Raw genomic sequence first — 20,704 nt, 5'->3', positions numbered from 1 at the left:
TCGAAGTGGGAAGAATGCGGAGCGGTATGCCTTCTATGCTGTGATGCTAGTACGCCAACGGCAGTGTTATTCTCATGGCACCTGCCGGTCCCCGGTATTGGACAAGGCCTCGATAGAACTTCCCATCCAACCATGAAGTCGTATGGGTGGACGTGGCTTCTGCGGCGACCAAGCTCCACTACAGTACCGTTCTTCTCAATAGTCACGGCCGACACGGGTCTCCGACGACGTTCCCACCAATTCAATCTACACTTAGTTGGCCTAGTTCTCATGAATGCGCCCGCTTTCAATCCGCTTTACTAACTACATAAGCATTATACCTGGAGGTACCCCTGTCTCCATACCCCAAGAGCTCTCGAGTTTGGGTCCGAGATGTCGTCTGAGTTTTTCTTGATTGTACCCGCCCTTCTCTTTTCTCTCATCAGCCTCTATCGCTGGCGCAAAGTCAGACTTCCTTTACCTCCCGGTCCAAAGGGTTATCCCATCATCGGCAACCTGTTCGAGCGTCCCACCGAAAACCAGTGGGTGAAGTATTTCAAGTGGTCCAAAGAATACGGTATCCCCTCGTCCTTTCCGTGTCGCGCCAATTAGCTGAAGCGCTTCAAAACTAGATTCAGACGTAATCTGCCTTCGCGTTTTCGGCAAACCCACAATTATCCTCAACTCGCGCAAAGCAGTCAACGATCTTCTCTCCGTCCGCTCTTCGCTCTATTCGGATAGGCAAGTTCAGCACCCTTCATCGTGCCGTTCGTTGGTTCACCCACACGTTCATTCGACAGGCCTAAGAGTACCATGATAAACGAGCTGTAAGACCGCAGCGGCGTGTTTTCGGCCCAGGATAGCTGATGGTTCTATGAAAGCCTCGGTTGGGAGTCATTATACAGCCTCGCCCCGTATTGTGAAGCATGGCGAGCTCGTCGCCGAGCCTCCTGGAAGGAACTCACCTCGGGTCGATTCACTTATCATAGGCCGAAGCAACTACTATACACTCATGATCTTCTGCGTCGCCTACTACAGGACCCCAGCAACTTCTTCCACCATATCAGCTAGTATGTGGATCAATACCCGATCTCATGCCTACCTCACCGTCCAATTTACCTACCATACTAAGCACGCTGTCCGCAAGTGCGATATCCATCGCGTACGGCTTGGATGTTCAGCCAGCACATGACCCCAATATCGAGCGCTGTGAAGCAGCGATTGGCCAATTGAACGATGCTGCGCTGGATGGCAATTATCTTGTCGACACTTTGCCGATGCTGAAGTACATTCCCAGCTGGATGCCCGGCGCCGGTTTCAAGGCCTACGCGGAGAAGGCTCGACCGAAAACTTTGGACATGTTCAACACCCCTTTCATCGAAGCTTGCGACAAAATAGTGAGTAGGGGCACTTGATTCTACAGCGCTATTGAAGTATCCTTGACTTTGGCAGCGCGAGGGTGGGGCTGAACAAAGTATGGTTTCTTCTGGTCTTGCGAGGGGCGGCTACTCCATCGACGACCACCCCGATCAAGAGATCATCAGAGACGTCGCTTCCATGGCTTATGCAGGTAAGCGATGCCAAATATTCAGCGTTCGATTATGGATATGCTGATAAGATGTGCAGGTGGCGCAGAGACCTCGCACCTGGCATTGAAAACCTTTGTTGCCGCAATGCTTCTTTATCCCTCCGTGCATGACAGGGCTCAGCAGGAGCTTGATGCCTACATTGGCTCTCAACTCCCGACCTTCGACGATTTACCCCACATGCCATATGTACATGCGGTTATGCTGGAAGTATTGCGGTCAGTCTCAGTCGGCGTCTTGTGCGACGCACTCACTTCTTCGTCCGTAGGTGGCAGGCAGTACTCCCACTAGGTCAGCGAATGTGCACCTCCCATTCTCATTATATCACCGTTGACATCGCCGAGCAGCGCTCGCACACCGGCTTACAGAAGCAGACACCTACAATGGCTATTACCTCCCAAAAGGCGCTACCGTGTTCGCCAATACCTGGTGTGTTTGTCTGCGGGTTACTCCTTCCGCAGCGGTCTCATGTATAATCATAATCTTCTTAGGGCACTGCTGCGCGACGAGGAGCATTATCCCGATCCCGATAGGTTCAACCCAGATAGATTCCTCAAAAACGGAAAAATCGACCGCAAACTCTGCGAAGCGATGCCTAACTTTGGCTATGGGCGAAGGTGCAGATCGATTCTCCCAACAGACTATTAAGGCCCTCTCATGCACGTCCATGCCAGAATATGCCCCGGCCGCAACTTTGCTATGGACTCCCTCCACATCTCGATCGCATCCATTCTGACGGTCTTCGATATCAGAAAAGCAACGGACGAGCATGGCCAAGTTATTGAACCCGAAATCGACTACACTCCTGGGTATACAAGGTATTTGCGTACGTTTCGTAGCTATTTCTGTGGTCATTTACGCCATTCTGCAGGCATATACGTCCGTTCAAATGCGCCATTACATCTCGTTCTCCAGAAGTGGAGAAACTCGTTTATGGTACTGACCTCTCGTAGCATGTGTCTGTCTCTCTTGGGTGAGACGAGGTTCTCTCTGCGTTTTCCAAGGACGCAATTCAAATATCCATAACAAGCCCCACCGTTAATTTGTCCAATTCGTTGCGATACAAGGAGTGCTCAGCTACGGGGAACCCAAGGCTTCATGAGATATCCGCAGCCCTTCCTCAATGCGTTGTCAGACAACGAGGAGTCCAAGTTAAGAGTAGTTGAAGATTATACAATCGGAATCGAATTCATCAGTTACCATGCTTTGATGTGGTCGTTGGGTGTTGCCTACTCCTTGGGCTCCAAAGAATTCGAAATCAGAGACTAACATCAACATCCCGAGAAATGGTTGCGCTACGCTTTCAAAAGTCCAATACATCCCAAAAATACATATTGATCCCCAGCTCGTTGGACTCTGCCAGCATCACTGTCGCACTGATGCGTGCTGCTCCAATTTGTGATCCAAAGAGCCCCCAGTCCTTTCGGACTCTAGCCCCACTGTTGCATCAAGTATCGACTGATTCGTCAATTACAATGTTCAACTATCAATGCTATATATATATCATACTCCACGCCCCATATTGCACGCTTTCGCGCCTGACATATCTGTTTGAATACTTTGTATATTCATATACACTTTGAGTATTTCATATAAAACCGACTTGCACATTCTACCTGTCCCTCCAGGCCCTCATTCACATCTGTTCGCCTCCGTGTCACTGTTCTATTGACATCCTTCTCCTTTCCAAGTATGGTTTACATCCCCAAATTCAATGCCCTCCTTGCCATGTCCACGCTGGCCCCTGGGACCAACTGGAAGGCGTCCAGAGACGCAAACACTCGAGGAAAGTAACGAGATCAAACGATATGACTGGGAGTGTAAAATGGGAGTACAAAAGAGAGGGAAAAAGGTGAGTAAAGTACGACGTATATATAAGAATGCAAATATCCTCTTTTCATTCTTCTGTCCTTCGTTTCGTCAGAGCCAGCAAGAGTCGAGCGCTTTTAGATCTTCAACGTCCGCTCGACATAGCCACCTATCTTCTTCGGCTCCATATCCAGCATAACGAACCAAGTATTCCGTCCCAGAGTGGCCTTTTCTCTCGTCGATAATCCGCTCCACTAACCATTCTTCTTCGTCGTCAACCAGCACCGCTTGAGGTCGTTCCAGTTCTCGCGAGGGCGAGTATTTATACGGACAAAGAAGATTATACACATCCCCTCCTTCACCGTGTCCCACGCCCTCTTCCGTTTCCCCTCCTCTTTCCTTCGTAATCTCCTTTCGGGTTCGAGTGGGCACCGGATGACGAGAGGTTCGGGATGGATGTGAATCGATAGCGGCGCGATGGCGCTAGCGCCAGCATGAGGCCGGGGAGCACCGAACCACCACCTGCCTCTGCATACAGAACCCGTCACGTAAGACTTCGGTATACTACTGCGAACTGCAAGGCTTCCCGTCTGTTAGCCATCTATCCTCGTGCGAACGTCACGGCCTAACTCCGTGTCATATACGCCATCAGAGCAGCCAGCCCGTTCTCCAAGTTGTCTCCGCTTTCCCTACGTTGCTCCAGGCCCGGAATTGGAAAACAAAAACACTGTAAGGGGGAAGTCAACCTTCAGCAGCCCGGATGTCAGTACGTCAGTGTCGATCCACTCGCAGAGTATATGTAGTCTTCGACGTGCCCACCTTGGAACCTGCTGATGACGCGTGATGAGACGCTGGCGGGATGTGTGAGAAAAGTGATTATATGTTTTAGTTCGCAATGCTCACGTTGCGTCTTCCCCTCATAGGCGTCTTCATTCCCCTGCGCTGTGCATCCACCTACCGCGTTCGTTCGAAGAGAGGCAGGTCGGGTGTATCAGGTACATCGCTTTTGAAGCCCGCGTTCATTGTCTGTATTTAATCCCCAGCCGCTAGAGCACATAGTGTGCATACACATGTCTGGACCCTCCGTCGACACCTCACATTCTCGGCCTAAACTGGTCCCATTCCGACGAAACCCGCGACGAATATGCTGACGGGCGGGGCAAGGAGAATGAGTCTGTCCAGTAAGCGGCATATCATCTCGCTCTTCAAGCGCCTCATAACGTCGGTCTCCTCGTCCTAGCTGTGAGAGTGTGGGCGCGTAGAGTCTCTTTTCCCGCAGCAGTGGGCAGACACAAATGAAGAGGCAACATAGGAAGGAGAGCGAGGGTCAACCAAGAAGTTTGCGACTGTTACATGACATCGGCGTACAAATATCCGCATCTGATCTACACAGTAATCCAGGGATGTTCGAGTAGCTCCTTCGCAGGAAGGCGATCATCGGGATGAATTCGAAGCATATACATCAGGAAACTGTGGAGTTCGGGGGTGAAAAGGCCATAGGAACGTAGCACATCTTCCAGTGTTTCGCGCGTACTCGTAACTTTGATTCTGGGAGCTATACGTGAAAAGGGCGTAGTATCAGCTTCAACACCAGGGTGGTATTAGCGTCATGAGAGTCGAGACGCACGATCTAGACTGTAGAAATGGTCGAACCGATCGCCATCGGCATAGAAAAAGTTCATCAGGCGGCCATTGCTCTCGTCGTCGGTGCGTAAGTGTGAGTAGATGAACGCGAAGTGGTATTGGTCGGCGGTAATCGTTCCTGAGCCATCGGACCGTTCTTGGGGTTGAGGGCGGAAGAGTCGAGTGCCGCTCAAGAGCTCGAAGACCTACAATCACGCACGGGCTGTATGAGAACGAGACAAGGGCAAGAACGACGGAGGAAGATTGATGGGATAAGGGAGGGCGGCAGCAGGGGGGCGGTACGTACGATGCATCCTAAATTCCATATGTCTGCCTTCGCAGTCCATTCACAGCCGAGGAGAGCTTCTGGGCAACGCAGCGCGACTGGCTGGATTTCGCGCCGATGGTCTCCTCGTTCGGGCGTGGCTAAGCGTCCGGGGTGGTCAGAAGGAGAACCAGGCGGATGGATTGCACAAACCAGACGAACCTGTACCGTAGTCGCTCAATACCGCCTCCGCATCGAGATAATTGGGCGACTCGACGCCGTAGCTATCGAACATGATGTTGTCCTGTTTGATGTCTGCGATTGGATATAAGCGACGCGCGCGCATTTGACGTTCGACGTTTCGCAGGAGGAGTGGGCACGTACCGGTGTGCACGATGTTCGCGTCGTGTAGACAAGCAAGAGCGCGCAAGATATGGCGCGTAACATGACGGACCAGAGGCGCGGGTACGCGGCGTCCATCGAAAGTGCGCTGGACATCTAGGAGACTCGCTCCCAGAACCTTCGTGACAAGGCAGAGGTGCTCGCTGTCTCTTCCTTCGGCGCGGAAATGATAAAGCAATGTCGGGACATTGGCACACAGCCGACTCCGGCGTTTCGCGAGCTTCTGGAGTACGTCGAGCTCGTAAGTGTAGGTGCCTTGGTACTCGCTGGCTTCGCTTGTGAGGACTTTGATGGCCAGCCGTGTGCCCCTGGAGAGATCGTCGAACGCGTTCGCCGGCTACGTAAAGCTCCAAGATTGAGGTAACGCACATTTTGTTGTCCTTTGCCAACCACACCGTCGAGTATCGCCCTTGGCCTAGTCGCTCGACGATCTCATACCGAGAATGAAGTGTCTGATGGGGGCGCAAGTCGAGATGAATACCTGGAGGGATCATCTTTTTCTTGAAGAGTCCTGACGCTTTCTTCCAGGCGGACATAGTAAGAATGAAGAGGTGGGTGAGTACTATAAGCCAAGCGTGTCGATATCGTCCACCGAGGGTTGCGTAGATGCCATGATGAAGATGAAGGCGATGTAGAAGGACTTAAATACAAATTTCGATCTCAGCCACAAGTTTGGAAATGCACGCCCACAGAGAATAACCTGAGCAAATACGATCACTTTGTAAGTCTATTTGCAGCTATGAATTGAGTGCCAATAGCAAGGAGATAACCTAGGAATACCTTGCGAGCATGCTCAATTATGGGCGCTTCAAAAGACGCGTCGACGACGACTAGAACGAAGTCTTGGTTGTAAGCACGAACTTAGTGACGAAGGCGAGGAGCAGGACCCATAGCCCCGCGCCAGGTTTCGAGCTATCCAATCCGCAGTTTGGAGCTGTGTCCAAATTGGAGTCTTTATGTAAGGACGTAGCCGTGGTCCATGGCAGGAGTTCCTCAGAACAAAAGGCTCAAATGAATGAAACTGGAACGTGTCGAAGGATGAAACTAACGGTGCACGAGCTCCATGTACGAGAAGCGATGATGGAAACAGTGTCCAAAGAAATGCTAAATAGGAATACTTCGTGTTCCTACATCGTCCGCGGGATGATAAAAAGAAAGACGAACGGGGGAGGGACCAAGGAGGGGCGTGCAAGGAGAACGGGTAAACATGCTTGTAGGTATGGAAGGCCACGGTGGGATCGATCATAGACGCGATGGATAGAGACAAGGGTCTATACACAGCAAAAATAGTATTTCCTTTGGCTGAGAACGAGCAGGTATGAACGACGGGTGGCAGTGATAGAAATTCAACCCGACAGTGGACCTTGAAGAGGCCTGGGGCTTCCCGTTCATTAGCCTCGCGTCTACACTACTCGAACAACTACGAACACGACGGTAGAGTGGAAGGCGCGTTGGAGCGAACGTGGATGCACTTGTGGTATTGACTGACTGAAGGAGCTGCCAGCTCGAAGCCACATCACGAGGCCAATGGGTCACGATCGCGCCCACAGTTATGAGGAATTCAGGAGTGCGGAGGATTAATGTGGAACCAGAGAAGTAGTCGATATATGATGCCCAACTCCTGCGGCAACAGGTATTCTGGCCTGATAGACCGCGCCCGTCAGAGGCGAGAAGGAGAAATCGGGTATGGTGAAGTCTAGAAGGAGGTGTCAGCTTGAGGACGCCCGCAAAGTCTGTATTCCCTATGGTAGACAGAGCCCAACAGCAGCGCTGGATCGCCAGTCACTGTCTCCGTGCTCCCTGCTTCTTCTCTTGTTGCAGGACTTTCGGGTCATCATATAGAAGTGGGAACGGCGAGGTGCATGAGAGTGTGCGGGAGGTAATGAAACGCTCTGGGGTCTGGGACATCTGGGGCGCTGGGAGGTTTGAGGTAGCCCCGGGCTGGACATCGACACGAAGCGCCTCACTTGGCCGACTACCCCGAGGACACGACTCCGTGGAACGCAGTATGCCCCTGTGCGCAATGTCTCAGTACACGAGTGCGAAACGCAATCTGTAGCAAGTCCCGGAGGAGGATGACTCGAAAGAGCTCAGGAACGCGGCCCGCCCGAGGGATTGTGGGAGGAGGTTGCTGCGTGATGGCAAAAGGAGCTTGGGCTTGGGCGAGTGATGGAGGGCGTTGAGTAGGATATCCAAGGTTTCCAGGCGGTTGAGCGAGTCGACGAAGGGCGGGGATCAAGCGCAGATGTGAAGGATAGGGATCAAGACGCAGTGCACGTCTGGCGTACGGCGCGATTTTTTAATAGCTCGAGATACGCAGGTTCTCCCCCCTCCTTGACGGGGTACGAGTCGTCCTCTGAAGAGGCAAGGGTGTGCTGAAGCTTGGGTACGAGCCGCTTTCGCTCAGATATCGCTTTTCTATCCCCCCTCGATGTATCTTCCTTCATCTGTATAACCCCAGCTAATTGGCATCGTCGCCTCATTCCGCTTGCCCCGTTCCAAGTTTCCATCGTCGAGCTCTGTGATCATCGGAGTGTTGCTCGCGCCGTGCATAGTGACGGCGAAAATGGCGAAACGGTGAAGGAGATGAGCATCGTCCTCGTATGGGTTATCCAGCAGTAGGGTAGGCCGGGGTATACGTAGTCGAGAGCTCATCAATATAGGACGTGCTGTGTTCTATCGTCGAGTATCATCACACCTTCATGTCACTGGTGCAAGAGGGTGATCCATATCTGCGAGTATGCCATGTACTTGCATCGGTAAACGCCTCGGTGGACGAAGGGGAGTCCTTGACACAACACGACAGAGTTGTGCCATCGCATGAGGCAGAATGAGAGCGCTAGATTGACCAAGCTCTTTCATTTCGCTCGGTCTCGTGAATATCACAGGCGAGGGGATCAGAAGGAGAACCAGGTAGATTGTAGAAACTAGACGAACCTGTACCGTAGTCGCACAATACCACCTCTGCAACACTGGTAGTAGATTCCATTCCGGAACTACTTACGTACCTAGTGCGTAGCCGCCTACTTCAACACTTACCCTTTCATAATCTCACTTGCCGTCGCCGTCAAGGTTGGCGCGGCGATAATATCGACCTTCAATGCTCGAGCGAACATCCCACTCCTCCCCGGCCAATACGCATCAGCAATATAGATACTGTATCCTCGCGTCACCCTGATGTCTTCTTCAGGATCTAGAATTTGTGAGCGGTAGTAGTCTCGACCTGAATGTATTCAGGGAGCAGTACACGACAACGTCTACGGTGAACGTCAGAGAGCATACGGTACAACCCAAACCCACACGCAAAGACCGGATCATTGTCGCTATCAGGTCCCTTCTCTAATCCTGGCGTTGTCGGGGTTCCAGTCTAGCGCGCTCAGATAGTAAGATACACATTTGAAGCAAGCGTAGGACAAGAAAGCACCCACTTTTTCGCTCCGACTACCGTAGCAGGGATACTCTTCAGCGCACCCCCGCCGGAAGCATCACACTTCAGATCGTTGGCCTTGAATTTCTGTTCCAGATCACCGTTCCATGCCAACGAACTGGCTGGGTTCGCAACCTTTGCACCCGCTTCGAAGCAACTCTAGAAGCGCAAGAATAGACTTCTCAGTAAAGGATGGCAGAAAGAAGTTAGACGGGGCGAGGCGAGTTTCCCTACTCACCGACCAAATGGGCCAGATCGGACTCGTCCACAACGACCCACTCTCGTTGAGATCCAAAACTGCCCCCGCTTTCGCCTGGACGCCAAAATTAAGCTGCAATCCAGCCGACAATTCAACACAGCCGCTGAACGAGGCTGCGCCATCGTCTTGGATAGAGATCCCTCGGCGACGGGCGCTGTGAGCGTATGGTGGTACATATAGATGGCGTTTGCCCTTGCCCTTGGTGGTACCCTTGTGCCCTGCGTGGGGGGCGGCAACTTTGGGAGCGGCAGCAGCAGTTTTGGAGTGGGAGGTTTTGACGGGGACGGCAGCTTTGGCGGGCGAATCTCTAGCAGGGGCGACAGCATTACCATTAGCAGCCTTGGCAGGAGCAGCGCCACCCGCACTGACGGTACCGGATGCGTGGGCTTCAGCGGCGATACTGACACGAGCAAATGCATCCGCTTCGAGGTAAACATCCGTGTTGATGCTATCTTTAAGTGCGGAGATGCCTATTTTGAGCGATGGGACCAAGTGCCCTTCGATGTAACCTGCGGTTGATGTCAGAATAGTAACCGTCGTTGTCTGTAAGAGAATACGAACCTTTGGCATTTGCCTGCGCGTTTGCCTTGAGTTTGAGAGCTGAATAGAGGTTGTCGTGAGCATGTTTGTTGGCAAAAGACCTGGGAAACGTACGAGCGTCTGTGGTATGCATGCCTTTCCCGACTGTCTGCTTCTTTGCCTTAGGATACCATAGCTCCACTGTGCAAATTCAACAGTTACCATAGGCATCATTCACGAATTATGATTTTCCAGAAGGCGAGGTGTAGTATATAAGCAAAACATTCAAAATAGAAAGGATACTCACAATTTTCGACATTGTACTTCAGATGAACATCCGTATCAATCTCCATGGCCAATAAAGCTTTCACCTCGGCTTCAAGGTGGACCATAGGGCCTACGGTGAGAATTCTATGCGATGAGTGACGTCAATTGAAAGAAGATAGAGGAGAAAATCCAACCCACCCGGGGATGGTAAGAAACGGAAGACCAACAGGACTGATAAGTTTAATCCTTTTAGAATCGTAACCACCCTAAACCATCGTCAGCAGCCGCGTAGCACATATAAGTCAGTGGAAACCTACGAGAACCGCAGCTTTTAACACGATTGATGCATCCACATCGAATGTCAGCCCAGCAAAGGCAGCAAACTCTTTGACCTTGGCCGGTATAAGCGACCCATCCATGATGACCCCTGCTCTGACAGTTCCCTTGATCCCCCCCCTCAGATCCACCTGTAGCGTCCCAGAAACAAGAACACCGCTTTTCGGACACTTTGTGTCTTGGTAATTGATGATGGTCTTGTTGCCATTAAACTCGAATGTCTGGCTTGCTGCTGGTGATTCATATCGGAAGGTCGAAGCAGATTGCAACAACCCTGGTACACTTTCAACTGCTTTGAACGCAGTATCAGCAGCCCCTGCTACTGCTTTCCCAGCGGTTTCGGCAGCTTGCCCGATAGCTTGCCCTGCCTGCCCCACAGCCTTCCCAACATCTGTAGCAGCGTGCCCGACAGCCTGCCCTGCGGTCCCGACAGCATGCACGGTGTCTGTGGCAGCGGTCCCAACAGCCTGCCCCGCCAGCCCGACAGCTTTCCCGACGCCTGCAACAGCCTGTACCACGCCGTTGGCCGCGGTATGAAAGGCACCAGAGGTCCAGCCCCCGACGGATTTCAAGGTATCGTCGAACCAGCTGTCGACGAACTCGAAGTTGAGGTCGATGTCGGAAGGAAAGTCGCGTGAGGGTGATGGGGAGGTGAGTCCTACGAAGGCGAAGTTGATATCGCCGACTCTGAGTCAATTGTGATTTATGATCAGCGGCGGCGAGGAGGCGATAAGGACGCCGCAGATAGTACATACTTCGAAGAATCGACTTCGTCAAAGTTGGTGTCAACTTTGAAGGAGTGGATGACAGGCGGAATGCCATCTCTTCGTACAACCCTTCCCTCGACGTGCCCAGGCAATGTCTGGTCGTGCGCCACCCACGCCTGGGAAATCCTCGCGAAGGGGCCGGCACCACACTATGTACGTGTCCGTAAGTCAGGCTTCAGATATAGAGAAGTAGAACGAACGTACCCCGTCTGGAAGCCGCACAATCTTGTCCACCGCGCCCCAATGATCAAAGACGTGGCTACATGATTCGTCGCTCGCCTTGTCGTCGGATTGACATACCAGTCGTATTTCCTGGGACAAAGCATGCGGGTCACAATCTAGTATGATCCATCCCGCAGCAGGTGTAATATCCGTGATTGCTTTTGGCGAACCTTTCTGTTAATGCGCGGGGGGATCGCGTGTTTGGGTTGGAGTTCTGTTGAACTGAGAAGAAAAAGACGCACAATTTTGAATGCACCAAGGGCTGAGTCACCGTGCGATGGTAGATCATAGGCGCATTCGCCATCGAAGCACGGCCTTGACCAGTCATTCGTGGCAGAGACAACCTCTACAACAGCGGCTCCATATGCGATAGCCACCAAGACGAACAAGAAATTCAGTGGCATTTTCGGAGTTGGTGCAAGTTTCATGTAGTCGTCGTCGTCGTAAGGGGAACCAGAGGCGAACTCCAACTATGGAGTAGTCTACTGGAAAATAGTCACTAGCCAAGGGTAATCGAAGGCGAGGTGATGAGCATGGGAGACTTGGATTGGATGTTTATATCCATGCGACCCTGCCTGTTTTAATAGCACAATTCCGAGTGTTGAAGACTAGTGTAGTGGATGGCGCTGCGAGTTGGGGAACTACGTGTTGAAGTATTAAATACTGGCTGCTTACCACCATCAACTCCTGTCACTACTTGAAGTTATCGTCCATTAAGTATGAAGGAAGATGCTGTGCGGTGTCAAGACTTTCTGGGACCATATCCTCCCTTCCTGAGTGTCGCTTAGGTTGTGTGCCAACGTTCCAACGCTTGAACTAGGTCGACTCTAAGTGGATACAATGCGTTTTCCAACTAAGCTCTGTAATATACCGCCGTGCCAGCAGTGACATCACGTATTGACTCAAGCGGTCTATGACAGTCTAGTTGAGAGTATGACAGTAGATTGGTACCAGCGGAAGTAGACGAACAATTGGATGTCTGAATAAGCCTCGTTGTTTTTGTCTGAAGCTGGGTATAAGTGACCGGCGCATTCGGTGTTGCGGAAGAGTAGAGTGGTGTGTACGATGTTCGAGTTGTGTCGCCAGGCAAGAACTCGCAAGATATGGCGCGTAACGTGACGAACCAGAGGCGCAGGTATGCGGCGTCCATCGAAAGGGCTCTGGACATCTAAGAGCCTCGCCCCCAAAACCTTCGTGACAAGGCACAAGTTATCGCTTTCCCCTCCCCTGACGCGAAATGGTCGAGCAATTTCGGAACGTTGGGACACATCCGGCTTGAGCAAATTGCCAGCGTTTTGAGGACGTCGAGCTCGTAAGTGTGAGAGCCTTGGTACGCGCTGGCATCGCCCGTGAGGACTTTGATGGCACATCGCTGGCAGAATCATCAGACTCATAAGTTGAAGTTATTTATCGTTCGAGATCACGTACCTTTCATTGTCCTTTGCCAACCACACCGTCGAGTATCGCCCTTGACCTAGGCACTCGACGATTTCGTATCGAGAATGCAGTGTTTGCTGTGGGCGCACGTCGAGAGGAATACCCGAACGGATAATCGTCTTTGTGAATTGTCCTGACACTTTCTTTGAGACGGGCATAGAGGCAGAAATGAAAGGGTAGGTGGGAGCTATAATCTAAGGATGGAGCCGTCCACTAAGCGTTGCGTAGGTTGTGTAGGTGACATGAATGATGATGAGGGCTTCGAGTTCCGTCCACTGGGAATAACTTGGACAAATACGGACCTATCGTCCTCTTCGTAAGTAGGTCTATCTGTAGCGGGACGTACGGCTTGCCACTTCTCCGAAATCATTCTTTATTATGCGAACTTGATAGCTCCACGAACCCGAGCCCTCTAGCTGACATCACAAATAGTTCGCAGTACTGAGGAAAATGAGACCAGCCACACTTAGTTTGACGAGACTACATCTATCTCTCAATTAGTAAGTCATGGGGATTTTTCGATGGCTCATCGAGTCGCTGACCCGGAGTTTAGCTGTAACAGAAAGTACCGTGCTGCACGGACTACCCATTGAGCACTATTACCAGCGAGCCCCCTTGTCGGGTAATGATGCTGGAGAGCGCATATTGATGATCCTTAAGCATCGGACATCTTTCTACACAGTCTCCTCTCTATACGCATTTACAGATCATACGTTAAAACAACGTTAGGTACCGTATACTCTTCTGAGTGATCGTGACATCAACAGACACCCGGCCTTCCGACAACGGGCCAAACACTTCCTTGAGCTTCGCCACCTCCAACCCCGTCCTCTCCACAGAGTATGCCTCTGGTCGCCCGTCCATGTCTGAGTACAGTGGCAGCGCGAGACTGACGCGCCGCAGTGCACCATCCCGCAGCGGCCGTAAAATGCGATACAATCTGCGGTAGTCCTCGTAGGTCGGATAACAGGGTTCGTCCGTTGTATCTTCATTCAGCTCCGGTGTGATGAACATGCTGATGTGCAAGAGACGAAGGTTGTCCAGAAATGGCGGGCGGTCAAGGCAGTCCGTGAGCCATTCCATGAGCGGCGCGAATGATGGCTCGTTTTGGTACCTATAGGCTAGTCTGATCGTCAACACAGAGGGCCTGACATACTCGCTGAAGGTGGGGACAGCCGACGTCGCCTCGACCGGAACTTAAAAAGACATTGATACGCGGACATTAGGGAGGGAAAGCGCAGAAATCACATACTTTGCAGAGTAAGCTCCGAGATGGAGCCCGGAATCGTCGCCCATATGTGGTGGAAAGGGTCGCCATCTACGTAATCGCAAAACAGTGAACGGAGGTTTGGCATCTCGAGGCGATGCATTTGCGGGTGATGTTGCCATCCACTCGATTGTTCGAGCGAGCGCAGCGCAGTCAAGCGGACAACCGGGGGGAGTCCAAAGTTTACTGGCTCCGTCAACGCCCTGCAAAGGTAGGCGGAGCCGCGCTGGATGTGACATGTCTCGAATGTGAGCTCCTCCAGCGTGGACGAACAAGCTGAGAGGGCATGGAGTAGATCCTCGCCGCCTTCCAAAAAGCCCCAGAACGAGAAGGTGAGCTGACGAACAGGTGCTTTGGCGAGCAAGCGCATGATCGCGGGCACACGAGCCTCTGGCAGGACGTCCGTTCTCGCAGTGTGAAGTGTCAGTGAGGACACATTCGTGAATTGGCCGAGAGCGTCTGCCTGCCAAGAAGGTGCTGGCTTGTTGGGGTCTTCATCCCCACAGTCGACGTAGAGGCGCTGAGGATATTTGCAAAGATGCGGTGCGGTGAAATGAAGAAAGGAAAGTTTGTCGATGTCCCAGAGGCGCACGCGTATTGAACGGAACAATCGGGGGCGGCAAATGTGATTCCATTCCCAGCAGACACGGGAATATACCTTCAAATAATTACGCCAAGATTTGGCGGCTTCGGTAATGATACAATCGATAAGCTCGATGGGAAGTCGCTTTGGGCAGATTGAAGGATGGGAGTCTTGGACGGATTCATCGTTTTGTGGCGCAGTGATAGACATATTCCACTATCAGCACATTCAGAATTGTGAGTCCTTGAACTCTGAAGGAGAAAACCCTTACCAGTCAGAGGGGCACCCGAGCAAATGCAATAATCGGGCAATGTGGCACGACTGAACGCCGGCGCCAATTGAGCGCCGCTTGAAGAAGGCTCGTTACGCGTTACTACTAACTAGTCACGCACCAATAGATAGATAGTTAACGGGTCAGGTACCAGGCTTTCTTTCGAGTACGTTATTTCAATTGTTTTCCTCGAAACGACAAGACTGGCTTGCCAGGCTATGCGGATATATGAATCTTGCGTCGTGAAGATTTGTGCGCCGCATGATGATACCAATGTTGAAGGACGTAAGATCATCTTTTTAGTGCTTGCATTTGGAAGGAACATCATTTGTACATACGTGCGATGTCTAGTACTACTTTCTGGCTTGATATTTTGGCAGCTTGAAGTTACGGCCAAGTTACCCAATACCCGAACGTTACCCCTGTGGCACCATTTGGCAGAAGCGCTGTCATTATGTAAGTTTGTAGAACAATCGTCAAAGCTTCATTCAACTCTCGCCAGTAGCCAGTAACGCCGCCTCTTACAGTTCCCCAACTTCAGCCTTCCGACAATGGCGACGAACAAGCCTAACAAGCTGGCGTTCTTGTCAATGCCAGCCCCTGCGTCTTATGTTGCTGGCCTGGGTCGAGGGTACGTCTTTGAATGTCCATTTAGCCATTACTGAGCTTTTTCAGGCCAACAATTCTGACAATATCCTTATAGTGCATCGGGATTCACTACCCGTTCTGATATCGGACCTGCACGAGAGGGTCCGTCCGCTGAAGTTATTGCGGAGGCCCAGGCTCGACGGGGGGAGGAACAAGAAGTCGACCCGGAACAATTCCAAGACCCAGATAATGAATATGGCCTTTTTGCAGGCACGACGTACGAACAAGATGATGAGGAAGCGGACAAGATATACGATCAGGTGGACGCTGCTATGGATGCACGCCGCAAAGCTCGCAGGTACGTCGGGCTCGCATTGAATATAATCTTAGCAGTCTCACTATGAATAGGGAAGCACGAGAACAAGAGGAACTTGCGAAATACCGTGCAGAAAGACCAAAGATTCAACAGCAATTCTCCGACCTGAAGCGGGGTCTGTCGTCCGTCACAGATGAAGAGTGGGAGAATATACCAGAGGTGGGCAATCTCACCAGGCGCAAGCGTAGGCGAGATGAAAGAAGCTTCGTAGTTCCCGACAGTGTAGTAGTGGGTGATAGGGCAAAGGGAGAATATGAGAACTCGTTAGATCCAATGCAACAAGAAGTGAGTCGCCCCCATTCGCTGCGTGGGCATCCACTGACTTATCACGAACAGACTGGTGGTCTCGCCACTCCTGCGGACTCGGACTCTCTTACGAATTTCGTCGAAATCGGTCAAGCCCGAGACAAGATTCTTTCCTTGAAACTCGACCAGGTTTCCGGAACGTCCACGGCCTCCGGTCTTTCTACTTCAATTGACCCCCGGGGCTACCTCACCTCCCTCGACTCGGCATCCGCCATGCTCAAAACCTCTGCCGAAATCGGAGATATCAAACGAGCGCGCATGTTGTTTGATTCTCTCGTTAAATCCAACCCAAAACATGCCCCCGGTTGGATCGCCGCCGCCTGCTTGGAAGAACATGCCGGACGAATGGTGGCAGCACGGAAGACCATCATGCAAGGGTGTGAGATGTGTCCAAAGAGTGAGGATGTATGGCTGGAGGCCGCCAGATTGCATGTACGTCTTCATACTGTGCTGCTGATGTGCGTCTCTGATATCACTATGAAGAACAACAACGATGCTAAGGTAGTCCTCGCAAACGCAGTTCAACACGTCAGTCAAAGCGTCAAAATATGGCTAGCCGCTGCCGACTTGGAGAGTGACGCGAAGTCTAAAAAGCGAGTGCTACGAAAAGGTGACGCGCTTTACATACTTATCATCTCGTAGCATCACTTATTCACTCCTATAGCCCTCGAACACATACCAAACTCGGTCCTTCTGTGGAAACAAACTGTGAATTTGGAAACGTCTGCTGTTGATGCGCGCATCCTCCTGTCTCGCGCTGTCGAGGTAATCCCTCTCTCCGTCGACCTCTGGCTCGCTCTCGCGCGATTGGAGACACCTGAGAAGGCGAAGGCCGTCCTCAACAGAGCTCGTAAGAGCATCCCTACTAGTCATGAAATCTGGATAGCCGCTGCGCGCCTTCTCGAGCAAGAGGCCGATCGATTAGTGAATGGAGAACCCTTGTCCCCCGAGCAGCGCGCCAAGGAACTAGAGACGGTCGACAAAACCATCGAAGCAGGTGTCCGCGGTCTTCGGAAGCACCAAGTTTTGTTGACGAGGGAGCAATGGCTGAAGGAGGCAGAGAAATGCGAAAGCGATGGGTCGCCCCGGACGTGTGAGGCGATTGTCAAGGCCTGTATTGGTATGGGACTCGAGGATTCGGAAGGCGATAGAAGTGCAATGGGCGAAGACGAGAAGTTGGACGTTTGGTTAGGAGACGCTGAAGCCGCTGAGAGTCGCGGGAAGATGGGTACTGCAAGAGCGATCATCGCGTATGCGTTGAGGTGTTATCCTGGTCGCAAGACTCTTTGGATGCGCGCCGCAGAACTTGAAAAGGCTCACGGAACTAGGTACGTGTCTCGATCTTTGCAGATCGCCAATAGATCAACTCAAGAATCTGTTCAGAGAGTCACTTGACGCGATTTTGGAACGCGCCGTTCATCACTGCCCACAAGTTGAAGTATTATGGCTCATGGCGGCAAAGGAGAAATGGCTGTCCAACGACGTCAATGCGGCCCGTGAAGTGCTAGCTAGAGCGTTCGGCGCCAATCCAGAAAGCGAACAAATTTGGCTTGCTGCTGTCAAGCTGGAAGCAGAGAATGGCGAACCTGGTGCTGCGAGGGAGCTCTTGACCAGAGCCAGGAGTGTGGCGGACACCGAGCGCGTAAGTGCTGACTCCTTTGTCAACGGACCCTCTGTTGACTGCCTTCCGTTCTACAGATTTGGATGAAGTCCGCCGCATTTGAACGCCAACAAGGGCAGCTAGATCTCGCCCTTGAGACTCTGAAGACCGCTCTCGCAAAGTTCCCCAAGTTCGCCAAGTTCTACATGATTCAAGGGCAAATCCATGAATCCCGCGGTAACATCCCCCAAGCCAGAGCGTCGTACGCTGCTGGACTCAAAGCGTGTCCTAAGGTTATTCCGTTATGGATTCTCGCTAGTCGCCTGGAGGAGAAGGACGGGAAGAGCATCAAAGCTCGTTCCTTGTTGGAGAAAGCTCGACTCGTCAATCCGGCTAATGACGAACTGTGGGCGGAAGCTGTTCATGTTGAAGAGCGAGCAGCTACAACGAGCTCTACCTCCCAGGCTCAAGCCCAGGCCAAGGCCATGCTTGCGCGTGGTCTCCAGGAATGCCCTACCTCCGGCGTGCTGTGGAGTATGTCGATTTGGTCTGAGGCTAGACCCACGCGAAAAAGCAGGAGTGTTGATGCGCTGAAGAAGAGTGCGGATGATCCCATCATCGTTTGCACGGTTGCGAGACTGTTCTGGTCGGAGCGAAAGATCGAGAAAGCAAGGACGTGGTTTGGGAGGTCAGTTGGAATTAACGAAGACTGGGGTGAGTCGTGGGCATGGTGGCTGAAGTTTGAACGAATGCACGGCACCGAGGTTAGATTCACTATCGCTCAGTCGACAGTCAGGAACTAACGTTCGATTGATAACAGGAGCATCGCGAGGAAGTACGGAAGCGGTGTGTGGCGGCAGAGCCTCATCACTCACCGATGTGGCAGTCAATAGCGAAGGATCCTCAAAATACTGGGAAATCGATACGAGACTTGTTGGAGATGGTTGCAGACGCATTAAATTAAGTCGTCTTCATGTATGTTCCTGTCCATACTATTGTACTTCATCGCGCCTGCTATCCGAACTTTCTATTCCAGTCAGTGTCGTTGGTCGCGTCCGACTTCCGGTCGCTTGGTCAGTCAGAGAAAATGGGCCGCCTCGTGTCGGAACGTAGTTTAAATACATCTACCCCGGGTTGATGATTGAATATAAAGATATTTCGCTGTTACTTCAACCGTTCCCCACGCCTATCCGGAGGTCATGTCTCACGTCGTATTCGCTCCCTTCCCGCCTCCAAAGTCTGGCCTTGGTCGATACCGAGTACTTTCCTCTCGCGCTGGGGTGCATGTCTCCCCACTCCAACTGGGTGGAATGAACATTGGCGATAAATGGGCTTCGCTGGGTATGGGAGCCATGGACAAAGAGAGCAGTCTAAAGCTCCTAGACGCGTACTTCGATCTAGGGGGAAACTTCATAGATACCGCAAGCAATTAGTGAGTGCATCATTGCTTGTCCGTGTCAGGACGTACTAAGGGAGTGCGTCGTTGTTTCCTCCAGCCAGGACGAGTCTTCGGAAATAATCATAGGTGAATGGGCCGAGTCGCGTGGCGTACGCGATCAAGTAGTGATCGCCACCAAGGTAACATGAACATGTGGCCTATCCTTCAACACAGTTCTCATTCTTCTTACTTCGTGCCCCCGAAACTAGTACTCGACGCCGTACAAACGTTCTGATGACACCATCAAAATCAAAGTCAATCACGGCGGGAACTCAGTCAAGAACTTAAACATCTGCGTAGAGGCCAGTCTAAAGAAACTTCGCACAACGTATATCGATATCTTGTATGTTCACTTCTGGGATTACTCGACGTCGGTAGAAGAGGTCATGGATGGGCTGCACCATCTGGTAGCCCAAGGCAAAGTTCTGTATCTGGTGCGTATGTCCCAGCCTTCTGTGGGTGTATTCAACAACATCCACAGGGGATTTCTGACGCTCCCGCTTGGGTTGTCGCGAAAGCCAACTCATACGCGCGTTTTTCTCATAAAACGCCCTTCGTGATCTACCAAGGAGCATGGAATGTTATTAGTCGTGATTTCGAGCGCGACATCATCCCAATGGCACGCAGTGAAGGCAACCCTATTTCTCCTCGTTTATCCTTCAGATGCTTACTGGCATCCAAGGGATGGCTCTGGCCCCGTGGTTTGTACTCGCGGGCGGAAAATTGCGCTCCGACGAGGAAGAAAGACGCAGGAGAGAGACGGGAGAGAATGGTAGGACATACAGCAATCCGGACTGGGAACGATCCCCGGCGGAAGTTGCAGCTTCGCGAGCCCTTGAAGAGGTGGCTAAGGAAGTCGGAGCTAAATCTATTTCGGCTGGTATGTTTCGCACAATACTCAACGGCAAATGCTCTCGTTGATCAAATGTACACTTCCAGTTGCCATAGCGTATGTCATGCACAAGGCACCATACGTATTCCCTATCATCGGGGGCAGGAAAATCGAACACTTGCAAGCCAACGTGGAGGCATTGGAGATATCCCTCTCTAAAGAGCAGATCAAACGCCTGGAGAGTGTTGTCCCTTTCGATCCTGGATTTCCACATAACATCTTCGTAAGTTGGCATTGGTCTTCGTCGTCCAGAACACTCGGTGAATGTGCTAATTACTGCGTCATAGGGCGATGGCACCCAGTACAACAGGTTCATCCTTTCATCGGGTAACTTCGATCCGCGACCGATACTAGAGCCCATCACTCCGTCAAAGGCTTAAGGAAGTACCACGGAGCCTACGTTGGTAGCAATAAAATCAATTCGTTTGTGCTACATCCGGGTTCCGGGCATGTGCAAGATGGTCCTGCACACACGCTATTGGGAA

At 51.8% G+C, this 20,704-nt stretch overlaps 6 protein-coding genes across 6 annotated transcripts; 3 read left to right on the top strand and 3 right to left on the bottom strand.

The window, feature by feature from the left end:
• Positions 1-1,073: 1,073 nt before the first annotated feature.
• On the top strand, positions 1,074-2,518 carry PC9H_001741 (uncharacterized protein; the record flags this gene model as incomplete). Its single annotated transcript, XM_036771390.1, has 8 exons — positions 1,074-1,376; positions 1,432-1,549; positions 1,606-1,783; positions 1,834-1,856; positions 1,913-1,994; positions 2,057-2,182; positions 2,240-2,383; positions 2,437-2,518. 8 exons carry the CDS (start codon positions 1,074-1,076, stop codon positions 2,516-2,518), a joined length of 1,056 nt encoding a protein of 351 aa, XP_036637235.1.
• A 2,241-nt stretch (positions 2,519-4,759) lies between these two features.
• PC9H_001740 (uncharacterized protein) lies at positions 4,760-6,200 on the bottom strand (the record flags this gene model as incomplete). The annotated part of the gene is made up of 6 exons (XM_036771389.1): positions 4,760-4,929; positions 5,002-5,203; positions 5,305-5,423; positions 5,485-5,577; positions 5,647-5,972; positions 6,034-6,200. The coding sequence occupies 6 exons, from the start codon at positions 6,198-6,200 to the stop codon at positions 4,760-4,762; spliced, it is 1,077 nt and encodes a 358-aa protein (XP_036637234.1).
• A 1,246-nt stretch (positions 6,201-7,446) lies between these two features.
• On the bottom strand, positions 7,447-11,889 carry PC9H_001739 (uncharacterized protein; the record flags this gene model as incomplete). Its single annotated transcript, XM_036771388.1, has 13 exons — positions 7,447-7,678; positions 8,704-8,887; positions 8,947-9,031; positions 9,089-9,250; positions 9,330-9,859; positions 9,912-9,950; positions 10,005-10,070; positions 10,177-10,280; positions 10,335-10,402; positions 10,454-11,159; positions 11,228-11,388; positions 11,444-11,635; positions 11,704-11,889. 13 exons carry the CDS (start codon positions 11,887-11,889, stop codon positions 7,447-7,449), a joined length of 2,715 nt encoding a protein of 904 aa, XP_036637233.1.
• Positions 11,890-13,612: 1,723 nt separating this feature from the next.
• Positions 13,613-14,958, bottom strand: PC9H_001738 (uncharacterized protein; the record flags this gene model as incomplete). Its single annotated transcript, XM_036771387.1, has 2 exons — positions 13,613-14,094; positions 14,151-14,958. The coding sequence occupies 2 exons, from the start codon at positions 14,956-14,958 to the stop codon at positions 13,613-13,615; spliced, it is 1,290 nt and encodes a 429-aa protein (XP_036637232.1).
• Positions 14,959-15,570: 612 nt separating this feature from the next.
• Positions 15,571-18,853, top strand: PC9H_001737 (uncharacterized protein; the record flags this gene model as incomplete). Its single annotated transcript, XM_036771386.1, has 9 exons — positions 15,571-15,650; positions 15,723-15,965; positions 16,016-16,268; positions 16,320-16,721; positions 16,773-16,899; positions 16,954-17,617; positions 17,673-17,931; positions 17,988-18,653; positions 18,710-18,853. The coding sequence occupies 9 exons, from the start codon at positions 15,571-15,573 to the stop codon at positions 18,851-18,853; spliced, it is 2,838 nt and encodes a 945-aa protein (XP_036637231.1).
• Positions 18,854-19,088: 235 nt separating this feature from the next.
• PC9H_001736 (uncharacterized protein) lies at positions 19,089-20,599 on the top strand (the record flags this gene model as incomplete). Its single annotated transcript, XM_036771385.1, has 6 exons — positions 19,089-19,321; positions 19,386-19,467; positions 19,537-19,761; positions 19,991-20,207; positions 20,267-20,442; positions 20,507-20,599. The coding sequence occupies 6 exons, from the start codon at positions 19,089-19,091 to the stop codon at positions 20,597-20,599; spliced, it is 1,026 nt and encodes a 341-aa protein (XP_036637230.1).
• Positions 20,600-20,704: the final 105 nt, after the last annotated feature.

This window comes from Pleurotus ostreatus, assembly GCF_014466165.1.
Source record: "Pleurotus ostreatus strain PC9 chromosome Unknown scaffold_1, whole genome shotgun sequence".
Lineage (NCBI taxonomy): Eukaryota > Fungi > Basidiomycota > Agaricomycetes > Agaricales > Pleurotaceae > Pleurotus > Pleurotus ostreatus.
Note: the sequence above shows the minus strand (reverse complement) of the source record. Positions and strands in the feature narration are given on the sequence as shown.